Here is a 27,179-nt window from a genome sequence, read left to right as displayed (position 1 = left end):
TTAAAAAAAAAAAAAAATCTGACTGACCCCAAACGGTTTAATCTACAAAAGATACTTTTCAATTACATACATGTTTACATAAACAATTTCATTACATACAATTCTTTACATAATTCCCATACTTTAAGTATAATGTGTAATGGTTTTGATGTGTAATGCGTAATGGTTTTGATGACATTACTATTATTCTAAAATGGAAAATACCAACAATATACAATCCATAGGTGTTCAAATTGGTACTGTAGATGTCTTACATTTAGCATCCCTTACCTGTGAACCCAAAACATTGTATGCAAGTTTGAGAGCTGTCAGCCTGTCGTCCAGCTCCTTGGGTTGCTCTGTCTGCTGCTTCTGCACAATCTGTCTTCCCGTCTTTATCACCGTCTCCACCTCCGATTTCACTTCACTCAGATTCTTATAGAGCTTCTAAATGGGGAAATAGAAAATGTATTAAAACTCCCCATAAATAAGATATTGCAGCACGACAAAAACTAAACAGCAACTTATGACTAAACAAAAACTATTATTAAATAGATAAATGAACAAAATACATTTCATACAGTATAAAATAATCAGTTAATCTCCACGATAATATAATAATAATAACTTTATTTGTATATAGCGCATGAGCATGAGGATTTTAAAATCAACTCGGAACCTGACCGGGAGCCAGTGCAAAGACTTTAAAATCGGTGTAAATATGCTAATTTCTCCTGACTCCAGTCAGGGTCCTTGCAGCTGAATTTTGCACATAGTGCAGTTTGTTAAGCATGTTTTTAGGAACCCCAGCAAGAAGTGCATTGCAATAGGCAATGCGGGATAAAACAATGGTATTAATAAGCCTTTCAGTCACAGAGAGGGATAACATAGAGCGGATGCTCTATTTCATGCATTAATAATTGATATATTCATAAAAAAAATGATAAAAGCTATTAAAACACCAAGCACCCAACATTACCCACCATACACTGCTCCAACTGTGACTGTACAACCTCCTGCTCCACACTCCGAATACTCAGCACTCCCAGCTTTACTTTCACCTCCTCTAGCACTCGCTCACATTCCCGTAACCGCTGATCAAAGTTGGCTGGCTTTTGGAAAAGCCGGAACTTGCCTTTCACTTGAAATAGTTTATCCTGAACAGACACACACAAAAAAAACCTGGCATTTGTTAATAGGTATTTGATTACTTATTATTTGATGAATGCATTTATGAAGGAAGGATCCAGCAAAGTGTCAAAAATTCAGCTACTTTGAAATGATATGATCTGTGACTCACGTATGTTGCATCAATTTCTCCAATCACTTTCTCTGATGAGTCAACCTCAATAGCCTTTTTCTTCATTTCATCAAGAGTCGTCTCATGACCATTCAACTCAGTCTGAATTTTCTGTTAAATAAGATAATATTATTGTGATCACTGAAGATCTTACTTTTTTTCTACATGATGGATGGATGGACAGACAGATGGATAGATAGATAGATGATAAATAAGTAAATAAATGTTTATTTGTCCCATACTTTAGACATTATGAGTACCTGTGCCTCCTGAGGTATCTGTGCAGCATCTATGCCATCTGCTATGTAAGCAGTCAAATGTCGGTCTGTGGTGTTCAGAGAGTCCTGAATAAGGCGTAGGGTTTTGTCGTTCTCCTGGGCCCACTGCAGGCTCTTCTCCAGCTGCTGTCGCCTTTGTAAAGCCTGTTATTGACATCAGAAAGCGGAAGTGAATCAAAGTGTGAGAACATCCAATGAATATACTTACGTTTTCAGCTGCAGCAAAACAACTGAATCATTTTAAGTTCCTACCCTTTGCATTAGTTCATCCCAGCGTGTGTTGTAGTCCTCCACTTTTTTGTGTAAGAGCTCATCGAGGACTCTGCCATCCATAAGGGTCTGGGCTGATTCACGGATCTGGTTGCGGTTATATTCAGGATGCTCTCTAATCATTGTGTCTAAGGACTGGAGGGAATGAGAAACCACTTAAATACCAATGATTTAGATGCCGTTTTCAACATAAAACCTCAATAAAAGATGCTTTCCATGGCGATGATGCAAGATTAAATTTTTGGTATGACTATTTTATCACCATTAGTACATGTATTAGCTCGTAGGAAAGAAAGAGAAAAAAAATCACGAATGAGATCTACTTAATATCTCAAATATTCTCCTAGGCACCAAATGGAGTCTGTTCTAGAAGCATTCCTAATTTTTCAAGTAGCTTTATATAGAAGTGTCTGCTACACTAAATGTACACAACACTAAATCACTAAATGTTTAGCTAAAGTGTCCTACTTCTCAATTTTGTTTTACAGTCTCCTGAGTAAAAGACCCCTTGGTAATTCTGCATGTCTATAGCAGGGTTTCCCAAACTTTTTTGTTAGCCAAACCCTTAGATGTAAAATATTCAGTCCCCCCTATACTGTATTTACTAACCCCTGATAATTTAGGTTAATATTTTAACAATTAAACAAACATTTGCATGTTCACGGGTTCTCTGATGTCTGTTAATGGTTATGACATTCAAGTAAGAGATAAAATATTTCATTCTTTTTTAAACTTTTTATTTTTTATTATTAATATACAGGGCTGCATGACTTGGCCAATAATGTTTAATGTGTTTATTTTGTCATATAATGTGACTGAAATTTGAACTGCGATGTGACTTTTAGTCTCATATGCAAACTATACATATTTATCTAAAACTACATAAACTATATTATAATTTCCGCTTTATTTTACAGCTTATTTTAATTTTCCATTTGATATAATTCATTAGTAGCTTTTCATCAACTCACAAACCTCCTGCAGTCTCTTTACAAACCAATTGGGATATATTTGTACAATTATTTATATATAGGGCTGAAAATCTTGGCCTTAAAAATGTATATTGCGTTTATTTTGTCATATATTGCGATTGCAATTTGAGCTGCAATTTTACATTTAATCTCATATGAAAACTATATGTAAAACTATATATAACCTATATTGTGATTTCAGTTTTATTTTGATTAATTGTGCAGTCACATTTATTTATTTTAATCTTATTTAAATTCAAGTGTTCATTTTATCATATAAGGCAAATGAAGAGTTGTTGTCCATTTTAGCTGGACAATAACTTAGAGCTGTGGTAAAGCCTAAACAATCTGTTCCGGTAATTTCTATTATCACTGTGGGGCTGCTTTGAAACAATCCATACTGTTAAAAGCGCTTTATAAATGAAGGTACCTTGACTTGATATAAGCTATTGTGATTGCAATTTGAACTGCGGTTTGACATTGCACCTCATATGAAAACGATCTATATTTAAATCTATATAGTGATTTCAGTTTTTTTGAAAGTGTGCAGTCCCCTTTATTTATTTCAATTTTCCAGTCAATTAATCATTAGCTTTTCATCAACTCACAAACCCCCATTTGGGAAACCCTGCACTAGAATTTTAGAAGAGATCTCAATAATTATCTGAGAAATGTCTGGAGACAAAGTGGAAACTCCAATGAAAATGGCATTTAAGTCAGTCTCCTTCAATAAAAAAGAACAACCTCGAAACAATCCTCTGGGACAGAGTGACCTTTCCAAGTCAAACTCGAACCCAAAATGAAAATAGAGTCATCATTTACTCACCTTCATGTCATTCTAAACCTATATGCTCTTATTTTCCAGTGTGACACAAAAGGAAATTTATTTTTGCAGTTCTTTTAACAACAACGGTTCACAGTGACCACAGGCCGTCAAGCAATAAAAAGGACAAACATGCGATATGATATCCTCATGTGAGGACCAGATCAAAGACTATATTCTTTTAATATAGTAAACTGGCTTTCAAAATGCTTCCTGTTTTAGTAAACAGTCTCATTTGAATTCTGAAGTTCATCTCAAAGATTTTAAGCACTCACAGTCAAAGCTTCTTCTAACTCCTCTACACCTCCTTGAAGGCTTTCCGTTTCATCAAGTTTCTTCTCCAGTAGGTCCATCCAAGCATTCTCCAACTCCAAATAAGATAGCAGCTCACACCAGCATGCCCACACCTCCTACAACAGCCAACAGAAATGGAGAGATGCGTGTGGTTAATCAAACATATCACATTGGGCCTGTGTCCTGAGAATTTGATCAAATGTTAGAAGAACCACATTAATAGTTTGAACTGAGAGAGCCTGGTACAAGCAACATCAAAGTCACAGGATTAATTCCCAGGGAACACACACACACACACACACACACACACAAAGTAAACATTAAAAGGACTTTAAGTTGCTTTAGATGAAAGCATCAGCCAAATGAATAAATGCCAATGAACCAGACACTATCTGGCTCCTGAGTGCAACCCCATCACTGGCACAATATCAAGCTCACCTCTAAAGTCTTGCATTTTCCATCGAGTCGGCTGCACAGTCGCTGGTAGTTGGAAGTCAAAACATCCAATTCTGCCTTCAGGGCATCATGGGCCACGGGAGGAGCCTTTGAAATGAAATTGGTGACTTTATCTGTCAGTAGCTTCACCTTTGTTTCCTTTTGATGGACTTCCTCTTGAGCCCGCTGAGTGGGAGAGAGGAGATTATGTGAGCATTCAGATCTTTCCACCTATGTTAGTGAACATCAGCATTCTCTTAAGCCTCCGTTTCCAATGTTAAGCTAAGCTTGGCACTGGAGCAGAGAGAATACAAGACAGAAAGATCCCTGCTGTTCACTGTTGAACTTGGGAAGTTTGCCCCATTTACTTCATAAAAAGCACAAATCAACAGGATCACATGAAGGTGAAATGCATCCGTGCACTTGTTAGGAAATGAATATATCTCAGTTATCATGATAGCAGACTGACAGCTATAGACAACTGTCCCGGGAGCTTCTCCGACACGTTCTTCTCAGTGCAACATGCTTTTCTTTAAACTTTAGTGTCTTGAGGCTTTCAATGAATGGGGTACAAATAGTCCCTAGACTGTTCTTAAAAGAAATAAAGGCACAAATCCCATGTTCTCTAGTGAGATTAGATGTGTTAGATAAGCTATTATCAAACATAAAATTAACACAGCATGAAAGGTAGGAAAACACGGTTTATCTCCCTCTTATGTTGATTTTGGCTTGTTCCACCTCAATGGTCCGACAGTATCCAACATTTAAAAATGTCGAAATTTTGAAAATTTATTCAACTCATATTCAGTACTTCATAGAAATAAAATGTTTTAATGAATTGACCATAAATGTAATATTTAGCTCGCTGTGTGTATATTTTAAACATAGTTTATTTATCACGTAAACTATATAATATTACAGTATATATGTAGTATACATAGCTTGACTTGTAAGAGGGTTGCAAAAAGTGAAAATCTAATATAAAACAGTCCATATTTACTTTCTGACAGTTAAAGATATCCTTTCGAGTGACCTTTTGCTAAAAAATAATACATATATTTTCCTCAAGTTTCAAGTTTTGTTTTTTGAAAGTGCTTCAAGACAAACCCAAAGAAAAGGAATATCATAAAAGAGATAACAATTGGTTTCTCTAGGACATGAATAGAGACAATTGCTTATCTATTTATCATATTATCTAAGCTATGATATCCATATTATTTTTTAATGAATATTTTTTATATCTATACTCTTAGTGCATGTCAACAATTGTTTCTCTGTTTTCTTTTCCAGATTATTATACTTTATTATTATACCAGATTGTCATTCTTGAGACATTACTGACAACTCTTATTATGTTTTCGGAGTGATGATATTTTCCACTGAAGAACAAACCTTCAGCTCTTCCACAGCCTTAAAAAGCTCCTCGGGTGTTTTGTACTGGAAGTCTCGTTCCAGGTACTCTTCCTCCGCCTGAGTGATCCACTCCTGCATTTCCTGCATCTCCTTCCTCAAACTCACCGTCATGTCCAGCCCTCCTTTCAGGGCTGATTTCTTTGCATAAGCCTGAGGACCAACCACAATACAGTTATTTTTTTGCTTCAACGTGAACCTGAAACTGCAGGCAATGCTCTAATAACATCAAAAAGTTTCACTTAGATATTGCCTAGGTGCGAAAATGGTATGCGTGGGCTTTTTAAGATGACTAAATTGTACCTCACTTCGTAATTAATTAGTATAATGCACCATGAGGCATGTTAATTACCTGTTTGCAAATGAGCTCCCACTGAGCATTGAGCTCATCAAGCATCTTCTGTATTTTGATGGCAAACGGGGTCTCAGCTTCCCTCTTCAAGGCCAGTCCCACCTCATTGATCCCGTTCAGACTTGGTTGGACGGTGTGGATGTCATTCACCAGAGCCTGGCAAATCATAACAGAATGTTTGAAATAGATGGTCTTGGCCATCCTAAAAAACAGGTCACGCAATGCATTGACCCAATTCTACTAGATAGAAGCAAAGCTATCACCATCATTACAGCTAACTTACCATAGGGCAGAAAAATACTGAACTGAAATTTGAGAAATGTAGTTTCACGTTTAAGCTACAGTTCTAACGCCTAGTAATATGAAAAATCATTTCCTGCCATCGCCTGAAAAGAGAAGACAGGGTCTTTACTGAGTCGGGTCCCAATGGCTTTACGGCTTATTCAACCACCGCTGCTGCTATATTAGCAGGTCTCCCAACAACATATTTTCGCAGATTTCATCTTAATGAGAAACAGTTCTTCCTATTCCAGACCAATGCTTTCATTTAGGCTATGCTTTGCCTCTGCATAAAAAAAACACTCTCTTCTGAATTTTAATTTTTGGGCCATGTGCGTGAAACACAATGGTGAGTTTTATGGATCACATTTCTTTTATTTTAGCACATCCTGCTCTAGAGCTTTATTCCAAGTTTGGGAACACAAACTTAGTTTTTATTGCTAAATAAATAAAGACTGTCCTCACCGTGCACTGTTCCAACTGTTTCTCCAAAGCCTCTGCGTCTCCCAGAGCTGGCCATTCCTCATTCAGGAAAACATCGACCTCAGCCATCCACTTCTGCAGAGTCTTCGTGTCATTCTACCATTGGATAAAATTATGCTCTATCAGAAAATGCATGTTTTTATCAAACACAACCTATAGGAATTTATTTTTGCTAAGGATAAACACCTGAGTTGAAGTTGCAACTTTAATTAAATATAACAAACTCCATTAAAGGAATATTCAGGCTTCAAAACAAGTTAAGCTCAACCGAAAGCACTTGTGGTTAAAAATTAGAGCCACAAGGTGTAAACACTATGTGTGTAAAAAAAATAGCTTAACCTTTTCTGCGTAAAGTTACAGAATAACCAATTTTACAACTTTGTTCCCATGACAACGCCTTAAATGATGTCATTTATAAAATAAACAACTAAAATAATACACAGGTTTTAACAAAAGAATAAAAGTGTTAAAATCACAAGCTTCGCATTTATGCTTTTAAATCCTCCGAAAAGTGGCCTCATTCACTTCCACTGTAAGTACCTTACTGCAACAAGTGACAAATTATTACAAATTACTACAATACAACTGCTATCGATTGAGCTTATTTTCTATCTAATCCAGAATGGTCACCTGAGATAAAAAAAAGAGCAACCTTTAAACAAAATACTTTTCTCGGAAGGATGTGGTTCAAAACCTAGTAAGCTCTCTGAGTAGGCAGCTGACAAGGTGTTGAGACACAGCCAACATGTCCAGGTGCCTGCATTCAAGTGCATTCTACTTGGAAAGCACCCAGCGTGGTGTAGGTGAAGTGTTTCTGCAACAGGGAAACTAGAGCCAGTGTAATTTGGGGAAAAGCCTCATCAGCATATTGTTTCAGCACGTGCCTGGAACTGCTGTAATTTGGTCATGTGATCCTGCAGCTTCTGGATGTTCTCCTCCAGCTGCTCAGACACACGCCGCCAGCGCACCATCACGTTGTCCAGCTCAGTTCGGTACTTCTGATAGATCTCAGGAGGTGCTTTCTGGAACACATGCTCGGCCATCTTATTGAGGTCATCCACGTCACCCTGATGCTCCTTCTGTGATGCCTGAATTGCCTGCAAAAATATTTTGGCACTCATTCAGTGTTATAATATTACCAATATTATTAGGCATTCACAATGAATGTTTCACAAATAAAACCAACAACATTAACACAAAACTGCAAATAATCTTTTGTTATTATAAAAATAAAAATGCACACATTCCTTATGAAATGTGGTATTTTGGTAAATATGTCAATTAAACAGGGCAGTCTTAAGTTTTATGCAATTTTGTATTTTCTAAATATGTTTGTAGTTCTTTCAGCCCCATTTTATATCATTTTACCACAAATGGAGAAATTTAAATCCATTCAGCAGAATTCTGCAGGTTTGTGGTCTGAAAGATTTGTAAATGTTTTTCCAAGTATCTTATGATCAAACCATGATGTCTTTGAGCCTCTGCTCCATGACAGGGTACTCGGTCACTGCTGTGGACGGGATGGCTAGTTTATTCTCACACTGCTGCAGCCAGGCCAGCAGCGCTGCCATAACATCCTTATAACGTGCTGGTGGAAGACTAGACTGGACTATTACAAGAGAAAAGAAGACAAATCAAGTCTAAACACACAATATCTGCCAGCAATGTCCTGCAGTTTTCAACAGAAATCAAATGTCTATCATTTACAAAGTTCAACGAATGTCCGAATGTTTGTTTTTCACAACAAATTGATAATTAAAGGGGATATATGTAGACTTCAGTGCTCACACTTGTGCACACTTACAAGAGACTGAATGTGATTCAACGTCACGATATTACTCTAGGCTAATTTTTTTTCCGTTGTTCTTCGCTTAGAAGTAAAAAAGTTAGAAATACATTTTCAGCTAGCAATATATTATTAGAGAAAATCCTGACACCGTCCACGCTGCTGATGGAGATGTTTAGATGAGTATGAAAATATGTGCTGCGCGCTTTCCTCTCAATAACAAAATAAGCACACAACAAAAATGACAGCGGGGAGAAAACAGTGCTTAAAGGAGTAGTTCACTTTTTAAAAAACTTTTGCTGATAATTTACTCACCCCCATGCCATACAAGATGTCCATGTCTTTCTTTCTTCAGTCAAAAATAAATTAAGGTTTTTGATGAAAACATTCTAGAATTTTTCTCCATATAATGGACTTCATTGGGTACCAAACGGTCAAAGGTCCAAATGACAGTTTCAGGGCAGCTTCAAATTGCTTTAAACGACACCAGACGATGCATATGGGTCTTATCTTGCGAAACGATCGGTCATTTCAAAAATAAATAAAAAAGTTTTATAAGCACAAATGCTCACCTTGCTCTGTTCTGTGATGCACGTTCTTGACTCTCCTGTTCGAACTCGTTCATCAAAATGAACTAATCTTTTTTCAAGTCATTTCGTTCATTCAACGAACGAAATGACTCGAAAAAAGATTTGTTCATTTTGATGAACGAGTTTGAACAGGAGAGTTTATTTTTGAAATGACCGATCGTTTCGCAAGATAAGACCCTTATGCATCGTCTGGTGTCGTTTAAAGCAATTTGAAGCTGCACTGAAACTGTCATTTGGACCTTGGACCGTTTGGTACCCAATGAAGTCCATTATATGGAGAAAAATCCTAGAATGTTTTCATCAAAAACCTTAATTTATTTTCGACTAAAGAAAGAAAGACATGGACATCTTGGATGACCTGGGGGTGAGTAAATTATCAGCAAAAGTTTTTTAAAAAGTGAACTACTCCTTTAAGAAAGCATCTGATTGTAGCGATCATGTGTCACCGGAAACATGTCGACAGATGAGGTAATTCAAATTATTGCCCACCGTTAGGATGGTTTGATTATAAAGTATATTTGAGACTACAGTCTATATCTGACTATGCGAGACTATAGTTCGGAAAAATCTCTTTTCTTTGCATGACAAATTGACATTACAGTACAGAATAGCTCTTTCAGCATTATCCTGAACATTGTATTTACATTAATTTCATGCGTCATTGAACAGATGAACATCCTTTTGATTTTCCCGGCAAAAACGTTCTGCACATAAAAATCAGTCTACAGCCATTCATAGACAAACTAAGGCATTTAAGTTTCATTACAAGCTTTTCACATACTGGCAATGGTGAAGTACTAATAGTGAAGTACTCTCAGCTCTGTTATTTAAATTTGACCATTCTGCATAATTCTTATGGATTTTGCCCACACATTCAGCACACAAAAAAAATGTTATACGGTGGATACATGCTGGTGTCTTGATCTGACTGAAGTTTAAGAATCTTTCTGGATTGTGTAGAAACTCATTAGACACGACTTACCTTTCAGCCAGAGACTATGTAAAGATTAGAACAAGACCATGAAACTTTCAGACGCTTGTGTAGCATAATAGGGTAGAGACACTCGTTGATTTGAAAGATTTATGAAAATGCTGCCGGCTCAGAAGCTAACGTGATCAAACCACAACACTGCAGTCTGAATCCTACGTACAAGTGCTGTCATAGTACAGTATGTGAGTGATCCACTTTTAAACTCCCTCAACGTTAACCCAAATAGCTTAGCACAAGACATCCCTCACCCAGAACAAGCTGTCGTTCCCTGGCCCTCAGGTCCTCGAGGACTTGGTGGTAGTGCTCTTGGAAGGCAGAGATGTCAGCATCAAAGAGAACCGGCGTCTGTTCTTTCTGCCGCAGCTCCTGAAGTTGTCCATGCAGCTTGTCAACTTGTGGTTGTAGAGCGGAGAGCCGAGCGATCTCATCCTGTGAAATGAAATAAAGCACTGGTCTTGTAAACATTTTAAACTAAGTCACATAATAGCACAAATACTGGCAGGAAAATGGCCCCATCTTTTTGCGGTCCGCCCTCGTCTCCTGAAGTGGGATTAAACATGATTATTTAGAAATTATAACTTTACTCATAACTTCAAAGTGTCTATGCTGATTCAAATGCAGAGAATATTGTTTTGTTGTGAGGCAAATGTTTTTACAGACTTCACAAATTCAATCAAAACTTCATAAAATCTCATCTTTAGCTTTGAGTTCTCTCTCCACAACTCTTTCATTGCACCTTCTTTCCTTTAATAAAGTGTACATGCAGCTTATTTATGGTATGTTGTTTAGAAATCCCAATTGCCAATAAAATGGCTCTAATAAAACATAATACATTTAATAAATTGATCTTATAAATGACATTATCGATGTCTTGTGCCATATGAGAGTCTCAGTTTTTTTTTCTCCAGATACATGGACATGAAATATTGAAACCCGGTGTGTGTGTGTGTGTGTGTGTGTGTGTGTGTGTGTGTGTGTGTGTGTGTGTGTGTGTGTGTGTGTGTGTGTGTGTGTGTTCAACTTTTATTCATTGTGTGTTATTAAATGAGTACACCTGGGCTGGGGAATAGTAAGACAACGAATTGGTTAATCACATCAAATGATCAAATCATCAGACACTCAAGGTCTTTAGGGAGATATGTCTCTTCTGAAAGACACATTACAGAAACTAGGATCTGGTAAAGAGACAGAAGCAAGTAAGATGTTCATATAGAAAGCTGTCAAGGATAGAGATACTCATGGATAAAAGAGGTAAGAACAAATGAACAAAGAGAGACTTTTAAAAAAGTTATCAAAGCTCTGCAGGTTTAAATCGCACAACTTGTCTCTCTGCCTGTTATATCATATTCATTAATCTAACAGGCCACGTCTACCCCACTGAAATTAGTCCACAGACATCAGACAGTGGAATTGTACTCATTTTTTCAATTTTAAGTACCATAATCACTGTAAAATTGCACAAACTCTAACTGCAGTTGAAAATCACCAGTCTGGTCAGCCAGAGTCCCCTTTAAAATGGCAATTCCACAAACGGATTGTTGATTGAGATTGATTTCCCTTGATCTTTTGACAAATGACAGAATTATTTCAAACTGTTTTGTGAACCTGTCACAATGTAATGCAAGAGTGGAACCTATATTGGATCTGTCAGCAAAACTAAGAACCCATAACTAAGCGTTCAACTTCTTATGCACGTAATAAATAAATAAATAACAATGCAAGTTATTAAAAATAGGCCCCTTTAAATAAAATCCATATTTTAAAAAACTGTTTGCATTACATATATTAATTGTTTGTAAAAACATAAGATTGGAGTTTTTTCATATAATACATTTTTTCCCCACCTATAATGTTATGTTGCTTGTGCCAAAAATGGTCTAAACATAAGGGACCTTGCTAAAAGTAAAGAAAAACTTTTGCTCGTTTCTAAATCTGATAGGATTGTGAAGGAAGTTCTGAAAGTTGTAGCATGTTTACCAAGTAAATCAAGCTCTTTTATTTCAAAAGATCAATAAAAAAATCTGAAGGTCATTTGTCTTGTCTGGCATTATAAAAAAATGTCCTGCATGAATGCATCATTGCAGGTTTTTTTTCCCCCTTCTTTTTTTGCATGAGATCAGATGAACACATGCAGCGGGTAAAGGGCATTACCTGGCCAGACACAGGAAAAGACAGACTGTGCCCTGTATATGGACACAGAACAGACACACATTGAAAGACAAATCTACAGAGGAACAAGACCCCATGCACGAGGACAGACACTGGTGGTTACCCTGCAACGCTCAAGCTGAATCCTCAGAGGCTCCGGCTCGCACGCGGGCGGCGATTGGACCTTGAGCCAGTTCTCAGCGGTCGCCACAGCCTGCTCAAGTTGCTGGAAGAGATTGTAGAAAGCCAGGACTTTGGTCTGGTAGGCCAACCATGCCAGCCTTTCGGCTAGGAGAGCGCAGAAATCAACCCATCGAGCGCGTAACTGCTGAGCCGCTTGCTCGATGTCCTCGGAATTCTGACCATCTTTAGAGAAAGATCCATTAGGACAAATGAGACTCGTGCATATTGAAACAGAATTTGCTGAGGCAATTAAGCTACCTAAAGCTTTAGACCTTCAAAATAGCTAAGAAATTTCCAATCGATGTACATCTGCATCTATTATTAATAAAACTGGCATTATGCAGGATTTTATTACCATAAGTGGAAAGAGTACTACAATATTGTACTAAGCAAAAGTATTACTACTTAAGTAATAATTTATTTGAGTACAAGTACTGAAAAATAATATGACTCAAGTAAGAGTAAATAAGTAGTTGGCTTAAAAACAACTCAAGTAACTATGTTACAAAGTACTTTCATATTATTTTTCTATTTCACCCAAAATGATTGGGTGAAAAATTACCCAAAAATATCACAATGATAGCGATAGCTATACAGCTGATACAACGATAGTGTATAGAGATACACTCTCATGTCATATCTGTTACATTCATACTGGAAGCCCGGTACATACTGATTCATAGCTCACGCAGAAAGTCCACAAGTGAGATTCATAGAAGTATTAAACTTATGACGTTTCAGGAAATGCCTTATGGATATAATAACATGCAAATAGAGACATTTTGTCTGATGAAACATGAAGACATGATAACGATAACATACCTGTGTACATCAAGATATCTCAGGTATTTTCATAAGAATTATGCAAGTCTTTAACGGGATAGTTCACCCAAAAAGGAAAATTAGCTCATGATTTACTCACCCTCAAGTCATCCTAGGTGTATATGACATTTTTCTTTCAGACGAATACAATCAGAGTTATATTAAAAAATGTCCTGGCTCTTCCCAGCTTTATAATGGGAGTGCATGGCTGGAGAAAATTTGAAGCCCAAAAAAGTGCATCCATCCATGATAAAAGTGCTCCACTTTTTACTCCAGGGGGTTAATAAAGGCCTTCTGAAGTAAATCCATGCCTTTGTGTAAGGAAAATACTCATATTTAAAACTTTATAAACTATAATCACTAGCTTTCGCCAGATGGCTGTACGCACCGATTTGCGGTGGAAGACTAAACCCTGACCCGACGCACAGCGTAATGACGAATGTGGAAGCTCAGAGGTAAGAGCGAAACAAAACCTTGGTCGCGAATTAGCAATTTTGAAGAGCAATGTCGGAGGATTTCTATATAATAAAAGACGAGCTTCAGTTTGTTGCACAGCCCTATTTGTTTAAACCGCGAGAGCCATCTAAGCTTATTGTACTCCTACATGTGTCACGGGTTACTCTTGTGGTGCAAGTCAATTTGCGTAGTATGTGTACGGTCATCTGGCGGAAGGTAGTTATTTTAGATTATAAAGTTAAAAATTAGTATTTTTCTTACAAAAACCCATGGCTTCACTTCTGAAGGCCTTTATTAACCAACTGGAGCCGTATAGAGTATTTTTTATCATGAATGGATGCACTTTTTTGGGTTTAAATTTTTTTCGTCTGAAAGAAGATGTCAAGTAGGCCTACACCTAGGAGGACTTGAGGGTGAGTAAATCATTGGCTAATTTTCATTTTTGGGTGAACTAACTAATATTCACCATAGCCTGTATCATAGAATTTAATAAAATAATATATTCTCACTCTGTGTTAAGAAGCAACATAAAACCACAGAAGTAATCTCAAACACGACTGACATGTATTGTGATTTTGGAGTGTATTTTGAAAAGTAAGTCCAGGTAAGATAATTTTAATGTTTTCATTTGAATCATTTCATAATTGAAAGCAAAGAAGGTTAAGTGAGAGGTCCAATAAAAAAGAGAGAGAGTAGGCCTACAACAATATGAATAAAAAAGTGAAAAAAAAAGAAAAAAAAAAGAAAAGTCGGGTATGGATAAAGGTGCTCTAAGCGATGTCTTGCGTTTTTTAGGCCAAATTTGTTTTTTTACACATACAGCAAGCTGCCTGTCCCCTGAACACACTGTAAAAAAACACGGTCTCTGCAGACACCCCAGGCTCCACAAACGGCTACAAAAACAAACTGGGCTAACCCGCACCACGAAACACAAACTGTTCCAGCCAATAACCGACAAGAAGGATTTGGGGGTGGGGTTTGGGGGTTAGTGCGTGGATGAGGAGGAGGGAGGGTCTAGTTAGCCTCCGTTTTGTTTGACAATACTTCGAACGTCAACAAGAAGTGACGTCACCCAACATCGCTTAGAGCACCTTTAACATGTTATATGAAATGCTTTTTTTTTTTCGTTCTACCAAAAATGTGCTGGGAGCCCACTGTTGCTATAGTAACGAACTACACTTTTACATGCATCTGATTGACAGATAAATCATGCGATCATATTTCACTTTTGTTGAGGTTTTTTCAACTTTGTACAAAGTTTGCTTCGTACATTTAGTTTAACTGCAATGTTAAAGAGGGCGAGCTTTACCATTCAATTGAACTGTGTCCATGTTTTTAAGACACTTACATTGTTCTTGCTCCATGCAACTGAGTTCTGCGTCCATGTTATGAGCCGAGTTTTTTTATTTACTTCAACTGCTCAGTGCTCTGGTATTATCATTGGGATGACCCATTTCAGGAGTTGCCATAATTCAAATTTAAAATCAGAATATGAGCATAGCTCACTTATATTCACAAAAATATTGAAACGTTAGCGATACTGATTCAAAACACGAGCGCCAGTGATTGAATGAAAGCACAGTTTAAAGTCCCCGCCTCCCAGCCGAACTGGAAGTTTTAATTGGTTTTGCACCCGAGTCAGACCTGTCTGTGATTGGCTGAGGCGCAGGGCTCCACAGCTGTAGTTTGAAAAGTGTCTATCAAATGTCAGCTTGCCCTGTTGCTCCGTCGGCACCTTTGTCAGAGTACTTTGTACTTTTGGTGAAAAATAAATGTAACGAAGTTGACTACTTTATTTTTATTCTACTCAAGTAAAAGTACCACAATTTAATTATACTTAAGTAGAAAAATCGTAGAATCTACTCAAGTACTGTAATGAAAGTATTTGTAATTAGTTACTTTTCATTACTTTAATTAGCAGCAAAATGCTGATTATTGCTTTCCAAATAAAATGGGAGATATTCATGTTTAGTTTTGTTTTTTTACAGGAAAACAAGGGCAAGTTTTGAAATTATACAAGACTGATTGAAAACCAAGGGGTGAAAATCGAATGAATTAATCTGCATATGAAAATAATCCCTTTTACCGCTAGTGAGCTGATCCACCAAAGCCTGGGCTGAACGAGTGGCTTCTTGCAACTTCCTGAACTTTTCTGGTTTTTCCCTGTCAATTGCCTCAAAAATGGCAGAAAGAATCACAATAAACACCAAATAAACATTTTAAAAAACATTGCTTTTAATAATTGCATCTTCATACACCTTTTAAAATATAACTATTACACTTTACTTAATTTATACGATTTTAATATACCAATTATAGATTTTAAAAGTTATATTTAAATATATATATTTTTCATACTTTGAAAATACTTAGCATACAATAACAATTAAAGTTCAAAAAATATTCTAATGTAATATAATACACTTTTCAGTCTAATATCTTTTCAGCACACATTTATTTGTTGTACGTGAATCACTACAGAACATGTTAATGTTACCTACCAGCACTTTCTCATAGAGGTCTGCCACACTGCCCTCCTTACGGGAAACTGAGAACTCTGGATTTTGCAAAACAGCCTCTGACCGAGTCATAAAACTGTGAATTTCAGTGAAGTCCACATCAAATCTACAGGGAAATGGATGGGAGAACAACAAAACAAATTAGTTATTCTTGTTTGTTTGCTAGTCATTTGAATGTTGTTGGCATTGATTAGCATTGATTAGCATTTCCCCCCTCACTGCAGGCTTTGTGTTTCCGCATCATTTCTTAACTCACAAGTGGAGTTGAACTCATACAAGCTATAAACGTGCTTATTTAGATGAAAAAGCCTTCACTTCAGCATTAACACAACATAAATTCCCTTGAGAATGAAAGAATTTAAAAAAAGCTAAATTTCACTTGATTTTCATGCAATATCTTATTTAGATAAATACTCTAAGTTTTTGTATCGTGCAAAAAAGTGAACCGTCTTTTTTCAAGAAGTAGACAAGCTTCACACATGGTTTTATGACAAAAACTTGTACAGTATGATGTGTTTTTAAGTTTGACTTTATTGGCAATTCTTTAACCTAAAATCTACTCCTATAAAATGAAATATAATTATAACTAAAAGGATTACATTAGATCAAACTTTCAAAATATCAATGTTTATTATAGCTATATCCTAACAGATTAGCAGATATAGACATTTAACACACACACACACACACACACACACACACACACACACACACACACACACACACACACACACACACACACACACACACACACACACACACACACACACACACACACACACACACACACACACACGTGTGTTTCTGTCCAAACGAATACTCAAATGTCCCTCCCCCTAATTCTTACTGGCAGACAGCAAGTAGCAAATCATGTTCATAGTTGTGATGTAATTAAATCCTTATGAGCACTTTCAAAATGGACAAACCCTTCAATATGTTCCACCTCAACTTTGTTTCAATAGGAAACCCATCAACACGGGATAAAAGTGTGCTTGTCATGATGTCTTTTAAGCATAAACCACACAAAATGTATAACCTAATATAATCTTGAAATAGTGATAATCAAGATAGTAACATTTTTAACTATCAGTGTCATTAAGAAAGACAAAAACCCACTAAGTCTCTTATTTCCGTTGGGTCCTTCACATTTAGTGACCTGTGATGAAATAAAGGTCTGCAGGCTCACCTTTTCCTCAGTTCTGAATCAACGACAATCCGCTTCTTCTGAGGTGGAGGGGTAGACATGCCCTCCTTAGTATGCTTCACCATCTTTTTCTGGTTCGTGGTCACCTTGGTGACAGTTGCCATGGTTGTGTGCGTGTGCTCCGACTGGGATGTGGTGACAATTGTTGAAAACTAAGAGGGACAAAAGTTGTAAGACATGCATGTGTAAGTGTACAGAACTCTGATTTTTGAGTGCACATGAAAGAGAGAGGGTGAAATACAGTGAGAGCGGTTTATTTATTCAGAGTGATTGCAGGGACATGCAGGGGAAGCCATATCAAATTTTGAGTGAAATAGAAATAGATGGAACAGTATTGCGGAAAAAATGAGACACAGTAAATGGAATGGCATTAGCATAACCACCTTGGTGCTGGTGAGCTGAAGCGACTGTACCAATTTGTCCCAGCGCTGAGCAAACCTTTCCAGCTTCGCCTCTAGTTTCCCAGCGGCCTCTTTGCTCTTAATGTTGGTCAGCAGATCTTGAACGAGGGAGCAAAGCTTGTCCATGGTCTGCCTCTTCAACTCCAGGTCTGCTTTTAAGATCTGAGGAACGAAATTCCGACGGTAATCTTTAAGTTATGAAATGCATTCCGGTGTTAAAGTCAGAAACTTAAAAAGAAAAACACAACTACACAGCAACAATCTGAGAGAGGTCAGCCATTTAATGCTAGCTGGAAATTGTGTTGCATTATTAAAAAGGCCTGATTTCAAACCGATTAAAAAGGATTTTACGAAAAAGCATTTGAAACCCATTTTACTTTTTTAATGTGATTTTTTTCATTTCATGTAGCATATTGAATAATGACAAAATCAAAATGCAAGTTCTGATGGATAAAATCAAGCAAAATAGGGTTGACTTTAATGTTTCAGTGAGTGTGGGCACTTACAGCAAGCTTCCTAAGGTTGGCAGCTACTTCATTTGGGTCATTTGTGCCACTTCTTTGGATAGACTGAACTAACTCCTCCTTTTGAGTCAGCCAAGAATCAAACAGCAGCTATGAAACAACGACAGCGGAATAAAGGGAGATTGTGAGATGTGTTCTGCACTGCTAGTTTTCCTGTTTCTTTTGACCACTGGTGATGTTATCGTGCTGATTCTCAAGAGAAAAGAGGTCTTCAAAGCCTTTATGTTTCCCCAGACATGCTCTCATTATAGTCATTTAACAGCCAGGATTCAAAAGGCATTTTCAGAGCAGCTAAATGCATTGTAAAAGCTTTTCCAGCACGATCTGGAAGGATTCACTACCTGCTCTTCAGAGAAATGTTGCCAGCACAGTAGGATCTTTTGAAGGAGGATCCAACGCTCTTCTGTCCATTTGCAGATCGTTGCCCAGCGTTCCCCAAGGTTCTGTGTTGGGAACATAGGGGTGTTATGGAAGGCTGATCAAAGTAAAACAAAACCTTATACCACAGTTATTGAGTCCAATCAACCAGGCAGACTTTATTTACAGTTACAGAAAGTTTTTGATAGTTTGATAGAATATTGGTCCTAAGACTGGGGAAATTAAGTTGTGCATATAAATAAAACAACATTTACCAGCAGTTTTTCCTCCAAGGCTGCGGTGGCACCATCACCACTGTTCTCATCTACTACCACCACCATATGAGTCAGAGAGTTCACTCTCACTTGCTCCAGCTCCAGATCTTCCTGTAAGAGCTGTAGGGACAATTATATCTTTACTTGTTTTTTTTTTTTTTTGTATTAAAACTAACCACAAAAAAAATCCAGGACATACTTTTTGCTCTTCAATTTGACGCTTTATGTCATCAAGTTCAGGTCCTAAAGGCTGTGCTCCCATTCTTTTAATCCGAGTTTCGGTCGTGTCCAGCCAATCAGAGAGCTGCTTTAGCTGCTGGTGCTGCAGGCCCATCAAAACTTCATGAAGCCTACAAATGTTCCAAAACCTCAGTTATATAAGGATTTGTAAATAGCATAGGTTTAAGTCTCTCTGTTAATATTTCTGGCTAAATAAAGGCTCATCACGCAAACATGTGACCACCTGCTCTGTCGCTCCATGCTGGCCACACGCAGATGTTCCCAGCGAGAGTTAAGTAGATTCATCTGTTCCCGCACCTCCCTCTCTTCATCATCAGTCAGCTGCCCTCCAGACAATAACACACTTCCTGCTTTCAGAACTCGGCCCACGCTGCCCTGATGAGACGTTAACTCCACCATGTAGCCCTGGACAAAAACAGTGCAATGGTAAAACATTTACATTTAAACATTTCCCATCTTTAATTGACAAAGTATAGAATTAAAGTAATTATTTTATTGCAAGAAAAATAAGATGACACATACTGAAGATGCATAACATGTAAAGAAACAAAAGGCAATGATCCCATTAGCTTTGCAAGAAACCAAACTACAGCCACAAGTTTTGATATGCAAATTGTAAAATTCAACATAATAATGTATATTAAATTATAATTTTTCTACATTTTGCAAGGATGCATTAATCAAAAGTGACAAAGACTTTTACATTGTTACAAAAGATTTGTATAAATTTCTATTCATCAAAAAATCCTGAAAAACAAAATGTATCACAAAAATATTTAGTAAGCACCATGAATTTCAATATTGATAATAAGAAGAAATGTTTCTTGAGCAGTAAATCAGCATATTAGAATCATTCATGAAGGATCATGTGATGGAGCAATGATGCTGAAAATTCAGCTTTGCCATCACAGGAATAAATTATATTTCAAAATATATTCAAATAGAAAACCTTTTTCAAATTGTAATACGATTTAACACAAGTTATTGTTTTTAAATGGCCTCAAACAGGCAACAACATTCACAGCAGAACTGTCAACAAACAAAAAAGTGCTCAAAGCCATAAATTGCTTTAATAACTTGTAACTTCTCATTGTCTCTTAGCACTGTCAACTAGAAAAAACTCTTTGCATATCTGCTTTGACACCTCGCAATGAGTTTTTTCACTCATTAGCCTATATCCTACCATTCTTTCAGTCATTAAATGTCTCCAGATAACTTTTCAATTCACACCCACGCAAGGCACAGTTTGATCCTTTGGCTCCCAGACCAACCATTCTAAAAGATGTTGGAATATGAACCTACGGGTAAACACTCATAATACCATCTGTCATGAATGGAGAAATCTGATTTATTCAGAGACGGTAAACACAGGGGGCATACGCAGATCTGGATAATAATAACAGCCCACAACTTCATGGATAATATATCTTAGTCTTAAAACTTTCAGACAGTATCCTTCACCCCTTGGGTTCAAAGTTAGTTTGAAGAAATGAATCACCTGTCCGAATTTTAAGCTTTTTCTATACGTCTCACACAGGCAGGCATGTGTACACATAGACATCAAAAGGGGCTTGAGCACCTGCCCTTTTTATTCCTGGAGAGAAAGTGCGCTTTTTTCTGGGGTGCTTTTTTTTTTCATTTTTGAAAAAATAATACATATTCCTGTTTGCGCACAGCTTCCCTGTCAATCAAATATATTTATTGAATAGTGTGTCTAAATATCAGGTCACTCGTATAATTTTACGTTTCTGTCAGTATGAGGAGTCGTTGCCATAACGCGTTGCTATGGGTTGCATCACTTGCGTGTGACTCGACTGAAGAGGTCAGTCTCCCTTCGAAGGTCGAAAACTCCGGAGTAGTGTGTGTGGACAGCAGGCGCAACCGTAGCGAAGGTTATGCGTTTTAAAATGAATATGCACTGCGTAAAACGTATTCCACAAATTGCTCGGGAACTGATGCTCTCGAGCCAAATATGGTTCTTTCAGTGAGTAGACCTATATGGCACGACGGCAATTTTTAAACTTTTTTTTTTCAATAATAAAAGGTTGTGTGTCAATTCAATTAAAAATCAACATATCACATATTATAAAATATTACATAATTCATTGAAGCCTGTTTGTTATGTATAATACACCGACCAAACGTCATCTGGCACATGCAGGGCACAAGAAGTTCAAATTTCATTGGACAATGTGAAGTGGAGCGGTAATTTTGTAGTCATTCATAAATCGTTTGAAAATTACATTTATGAAGCGATCTGAAACTGCGTCGTTGAAACAGTGGATGCTAATTGACTACAAAGAACTGCACAAAACACCACCAAAAGTAGCATTAATGGTAAGTAGTAAAAATAACTAAATTTTTTAAAAAATTACAATTTAAAATAATAGTTTTCTATTTTAATATACTTTAATATATAAATAGTTTATTTCTCTGATGCAAAGCTGGATTTTCAACAGCCATAACTCCAGTCTTTAGTGTCACATGATCCTTCAGAAATCATTCTAATATGCTGATTTATTTTCAATGTTGGAAATGTTTTTTTTATTGAACCTGTGAACATTAAATTAAAATAGAAATTCTTTTATAAGTCTTAATTGTCACTTTTTTATATCAATTTAGCACATCCTTGCTGAATAAAAGTATTCATTTATTTTATTAAAAAAAGAAAATCACTGACCCCAAACTTTTGAATGGTAGTGTGTGTGTACGTATATTGGTACAAAATATTTCAATTTTAAGATGCTGTTCTTTTTTTAACTAAGAATCCTGAAAAAAGTATCAAAGGTTAGTATATTATAATAGTATAGAGTATATTATAATAGAAAACAATTATTTCAAATTGTAGTAATATTTCACAATATTACTGTTTTTTTTCTGTAATTTAGATCAAATAAATGCAGCCTTGGTGAGCATAAAAGGCTTCTTTAAAAAACATTAAAAATAATAGTTTATACTTATAATACTATATATATAATACTATATATATATAATATAATACTATATATTATATATATATAGTATTATATATATAGTATATATACTATAATACTATATATATAATACTATATATATATATATAATACTATATATATATATATATATATATATATATATATATATATATATATATTATATTGAACAGATGTCAGATATGGAACAAACATACAATGGAAGTGTCAACTGAAGTGCATTTCTTGGACAATATAGACTTACAGTAGATTTTCATTTTCAGACAAATAAAGTTTGAAATTTACAAGTAGTTTTTAGAGCAGACATGAAAATGCATGAAGAACAACAGTATATTCTCAAAAATAGTATTTATTTGCAGTGTTGGGTGTAATGCATTACTAAGTAATAATAACTGTAATTTAATTACTTTTCCTTGAAAAAGTAAAGGAAGACTCAATTTTTCTGTAATTAAATTACAGTAACTTCTGATGTAATTGCATTAAATAGCGTATAGACTATAGAACAATTCTAAATTAAAAAATAAAAATAGATTTAAAATGAAAACTTAACATCTAATGATAAAAATTTTTTAAGTTAAAATTAAATTATGTCTATCCCTAGATAGACATTGAGATGTGATTTAGAAAGTAATTAGTAATAAGAAATGTATTAATTTTTAGAGAGAGTAGTTAGTGCAGTAATCTAATCTAAACTGTTGAAGATGAAATTAGCTAGTAAATAAAGTTTTTAGAGTAACATACCAAACACTGTTTACTTTTTAAATTAGACAAAACTAATGTTAAATTGTTGAATAATCCTAACGTTTAAAGAAACCAATACCTCAATAAGAGGAGTAAATGGTAAGTCTGGACTTGCGTTTCTCTGCATGCCCTTCAATCTTGTGCAAAGGTTGTATCATAAGACTCTGAGCTTATGTAGGAATCCACAGCTGCCAAAAGGCAGCTAAAGCTTATGAAATCACATCAAATAAAATACAGCTAGCTATAGCCTTTCCGGGAACATCTTCACCTCTATAGGCAATCGCTATACTCTGCTGATGCTAAAAAGACTTGGGGCATGACAATAGGGACTTTAAGCAACAGCTGCTGATGGAACGGCAGCGGCAGCCGGAAGTAAACGGTTAACTGCAGTAGTTAAAGGCAAAAATCACTAAGCAACAGTAAAGAGTACGGCGTAGGGGATAATTTAATCATTTGACAAAATACAAATAAAGAAAGTGATTTTAACAAGCCGGAGAGGGTTGCTTTGGGCATTTAATGATATACATAAACAATTACAATGCCACATACCATAAAACATAACATGAACTTTCTTAATCTTTCACATAGTAGCGACTACGGCTAATCAGCTGGTCTCCCGTAGAAGACGGTTACAGTAGAACGTTGTGAAGTAGCAGTTAAAGTTGAGCATGCGCAATAGAACGTCAGAATGCCGTTGCCGTTCCACCAGAGGCTGTTTACTTAAAGTCCCTAATGTCTTTTTTAGGGTGTGGTCCTCCAATGTTTTGCTCTGAACTAGTAGACTAACATAATAGCTGTACACTTGTCCTTCTGGAAAGGTCCTACTTATACGCTTTGACATCATAATTGAGACATGTGGATTCAAGCGGTTTTGGTATTGGTTTGTTTCTCTTTGTCACCTCCCAATAATAGTTGAATCTTTTTTTTATGCAGCAACAAAACTACTTTATCCATTTATTTACTAGGTCAGCAGAAACACAGTTATTATGTGATACTTTAGTATTTTGTGTCATTGACATTGACATCAAACTAAATTGTAGTGTCAACATTCACAAATATTTGAATAATAATACCAATTTACCACCAACTATAGCTAGTGCAGCAATAACTTCCGCTATGATTTCTTTAAATTAGACTTGGAAATTTGGAAGCCTTCAGAGTCCAAACAGTTTTCCACCATTGTTTTTATGTCAATGTGCCCATATCTTTCAAAATGATCCTTCCAACATCCTAAGGGGCTGTTCACACAGAACGTGTTTTTCCATTCCACTGCACTACTTTTCCATTGTTTTTCAATGTAAATGCGCTAGACGGACGTCTTTAACCGCTGCGCTCGTGTCTTTAGCAGCGTCTCTCGCGCATGACACGGCATTCTAAAAGCGTTAGCTGAAGTTAAAAGTAGTTCAACTTTTAAAAACGCATCTCTAGACCTTGCGCTTTTTTCCCATTCCACCAACCTGCGTCTTGCCGTTTTAACAGCAAAAACTCCTCCAAAAACACAGTCTGTGTTAACCAATCCAAAGGGAGCATTAAGAACATTTAAATCGCAATGTAACGAAAGCAGGGACATCTTTCGTATTGATGGACATCCGAGGTAAATGGTAAAAAGGTAAATAACCCCCCAAAAAAATGTAATGTGGGGACTTGGTTCTATCCACATCAGTTGTTGATTGGATGGAGCTTTCAGTTGATTTTAATTAAGGGGTGCAGTTTAAGTGGACTAAATGATTGGAAAAGTTTGTTATTTCAACCCGATCTCACGGCAATTCGTACAAATTTTACGAGGGGGCTAATTCGTACGAATTCATACGACCTCACTCGCACGATTTTTGCTAAATTGTACATATTTTACGAGTTGCCCAATTTGTATGAATTCGTACGAATGACCTACCCCTGACCCCGCCCCTAAACCTACCCATCACGTGGGTTTAGACAAATCGTACGAATTCGTACGAGTGAGGTTGAATGAATTCGTACGAATTAGCCACCTTTTAATCACTCGTACGAATTGGTCGTGAGATAGCGTTGGTTATTTCACTGTAAGTATAGTTATGACAATTTGATAAAATAACAGGCTCAAATTTAATGTTCGACATTGACATTTCAAACTAAATCCAGTTAGATATTCAAGTACACTAATCAAACTTTAATCTTTTTTTTTTAGTTTAGTAGGTACATTGAAATGTGAAAGTTAATGCTACATTTCTCCGTCACCAGCCGTGAAAAATCTCACATGAGTTTGGCAGAATCATCAACACGCTCTCCTCAAAAGTTTTAAAAGACAAACCGGCGAATTACCTCATGGGTGTGAAACTGCTCTTTGACTTCTTCGACAAAAGAGGAGATGGGTGGCTGTGCTTGCAAGCCGTCCTCCGCAGAGAGCAGCCAGGTCAGGACCTCCTCCAGGGCACTCTGGTAGCTTTCCAGCTCATTTAGCCCCTGTGGCAGGGGACTGGGGGACGGTCGCAGTTCATCGGATTTGTCTGGAGACTGCAGGCAGATAGACGGGAGACAAATGGGTTAGATGATGGAATGGATTTAAAAATAATAAAGATATTGAGTTTTTTGTCTTTAAATCAAGACTTGCCTAAAGAGAGTATTGGCAATGAGCCTCAGTAGGAGTAGGAGTGGTTGGCTAATCATGGGTACACATTATACGCTTGTAGCTAAAGCCCCTAGAGTACTTCTGGCTGTTTTATCCTCAAAAGCTGGGTCTTAAAAGTTAGCCTTCTAATTTTCTTTTCCTGCTTTGGGAAATACCCTCTGCCCTTGTATGTATTCAAGTGAAATGCACTAGTTGACTGATAATATCAGGGTGGTTTCAGATTGAATTTGAAGATTATGAGGGGCCTCGTGTTGAGTAATGATTTAGGACTTGTTTTTTTTAGGGGTGATTGTGGTTTTACTCATATTCAAACAAATTCCTAACAATAAGTATTCAATTTTGGTGCATAACTTCTTACAATTTGCACTGTGGACAATAAAACCATAAAATCACACAGCTCGTTGAGAAGATGTGTACTTTTACTTTTCTAAACAACTTTTAACCTACAATTTTCACCTGATGGACCATGAAACAGACTGACAGTAAAAGAGAGACTTGAGTCATATCTTAGTGACCAAAATATCTTTGGGGTGACTAACCACCTAGCAACTACCCAGAACACCATAGCAATATACTAAAGTTCAGAAGACATTATCAACCACATAGCAAGGCCTTGGAAGCCACCCATAACACCCGAGAGTTTTGCACCAGTTTTATTTTAGTGTTATTTATATAATATTATAGTATTTATTTATATTTTGAATTAGCTTTTTTATTTTCAGTTTATATTTGATTTTATTTTAAGTTTTGGTAATTTTGTTATGTGCAGTAATCGTTAGTGTTCTTATTCTTATTCTTTTTCTTCTTCTTCCACTCTTGAGTCTAGTAGCCCATAGAACCGCTTGCGGGAAAGTTATGAAACTTGGCACACAGATAGAGAACAGTCTGAAAATTTCGAGTCTCCAACTCAATCGCTCTAGCACCACCAACTGTCCAAAGTTGCAGCCACGTTTATGTTAATACCTTTGAACCGTAAGGGCTAAAAACAAACAAACAAAAGAAAATCCCAATAATTCCTTGGCTCAAGACGATTCAATCCCCACATCATTTTCCATCATGAAAATGCTTCCACCATTTAAAATTTTTCGTGCCACCTAGTGGTCAGGAGATATGAAAAATTTATGCTTATAACTTCTGAACGGTTTTGTCCCCCCCAAAAATAAAATAAAATAAAATGTAAAAATAAGTTTAAAAAACGGATCATTTTTAGAGATTTGGCACAGTATGCAGAGTCGAACGATATTCAATTTTCCCATATCGCCCATTTATGGGTGTCGGCTATTTAGAATTTTGTCATAAATGGTATATTTTGGTATATTTCAGTGTCATTGGCAACATGCCCTGAAGGTACTCAAAGTCAAGACAGTGCCACCATGTGGTCCAAAGTTATAATGAATTTTCCAAAAATGCTAATAACTTTCGTTAAATTAGCCTATTGTAATAAATATTGTAATGTAGATTTCTTGGGTAATGCCGAGAACATATATAAAA

At 36.4% G+C, this 27,179-nt stretch overlaps 1 protein-coding gene across 9 annotated transcripts in view; it reads right to left on the bottom strand.

Moving 5' to 3' along the window:
* dmd (dystrophin) overlaps nt 1-27,179 on the bottom strand; it is a 114,131-nt gene that overhangs the window by 67,103 nt on the left and 19,849 nt on the right. For all 9 annotated transcript variants that reach the window (XM_077205211.1, XM_077205207.1, XM_077205212.1 and 6 more), the window contains exons 10-33: nt 25,382-25,573; nt 19,594-19,775; nt 19,330-19,480; nt 19,131-19,250; nt 18,840-18,941; nt 18,481-18,588; nt 17,957-18,136; nt 17,556-17,725; nt 16,352-16,475; nt 15,937-16,024; nt 12,514-12,755; nt 10,490-10,670; nt 8,338-8,483; nt 7,759-7,971; nt 6,857-6,970; nt 6,113-6,268; nt 5,743-5,913; nt 4,354-4,536; nt 3,897-4,031; nt 1,810-1,962; nt 1,540-1,701; nt 1,280-1,390; nt 963-1,136; nt 271-426 (exon numbers count right to left, since the gene is read on the bottom strand). In XM_077205211.1, the coding sequence (XP_077061326.1) occupies nt 271-426; nt 963-1,136; nt 1,280-1,390; nt 1,540-1,701; nt 1,810-1,962; nt 3,897-4,031; nt 4,354-4,536; nt 5,743-5,913; nt 6,113-6,268; nt 6,857-6,970; nt 7,759-7,971; nt 8,338-8,483; nt 10,490-10,670; nt 12,514-12,755; nt 15,937-16,024; nt 16,352-16,475; nt 17,556-17,725; nt 17,957-18,136; nt 18,481-18,588; nt 18,840-18,941; nt 19,131-19,250; nt 19,330-19,480; nt 19,594-19,775; nt 25,382-25,573 (3,714 nt within the window). The remainder of the gene's footprint in view (nt 1-270; nt 427-962; nt 1,137-1,279; nt 1,391-1,539; nt 1,702-1,809; nt 1,963-3,896; nt 4,032-4,353; nt 4,537-5,742; nt 5,914-6,112; nt 6,269-6,856; nt 6,971-7,758; nt 7,972-8,337; nt 8,484-10,489; nt 10,671-12,513; nt 12,756-15,936; nt 16,025-16,351; nt 16,476-17,555; nt 17,726-17,956; nt 18,137-18,480; nt 18,589-18,839; nt 18,942-19,130; nt 19,251-19,329; nt 19,481-19,593; nt 19,776-25,381; nt 25,574-27,179) is intronic.

This window comes from Siphateles boraxobius, unplaced genomic scaffold (genome assembly GCF_051911475.1).
Source record: "Siphateles boraxobius isolate OS27281-9 unplaced genomic scaffold, OSU_SipBor_1 53, whole genome shotgun sequence".
Classification (NCBI taxonomy): domain Eukaryota; kingdom Metazoa; phylum Chordata; class Actinopteri; order Cypriniformes; family Leuciscidae; genus Siphateles; species Siphateles boraxobius.
Note: the sequence above shows the minus strand (reverse complement) of the source record. Positions and strands in the feature narration are given on the sequence as shown.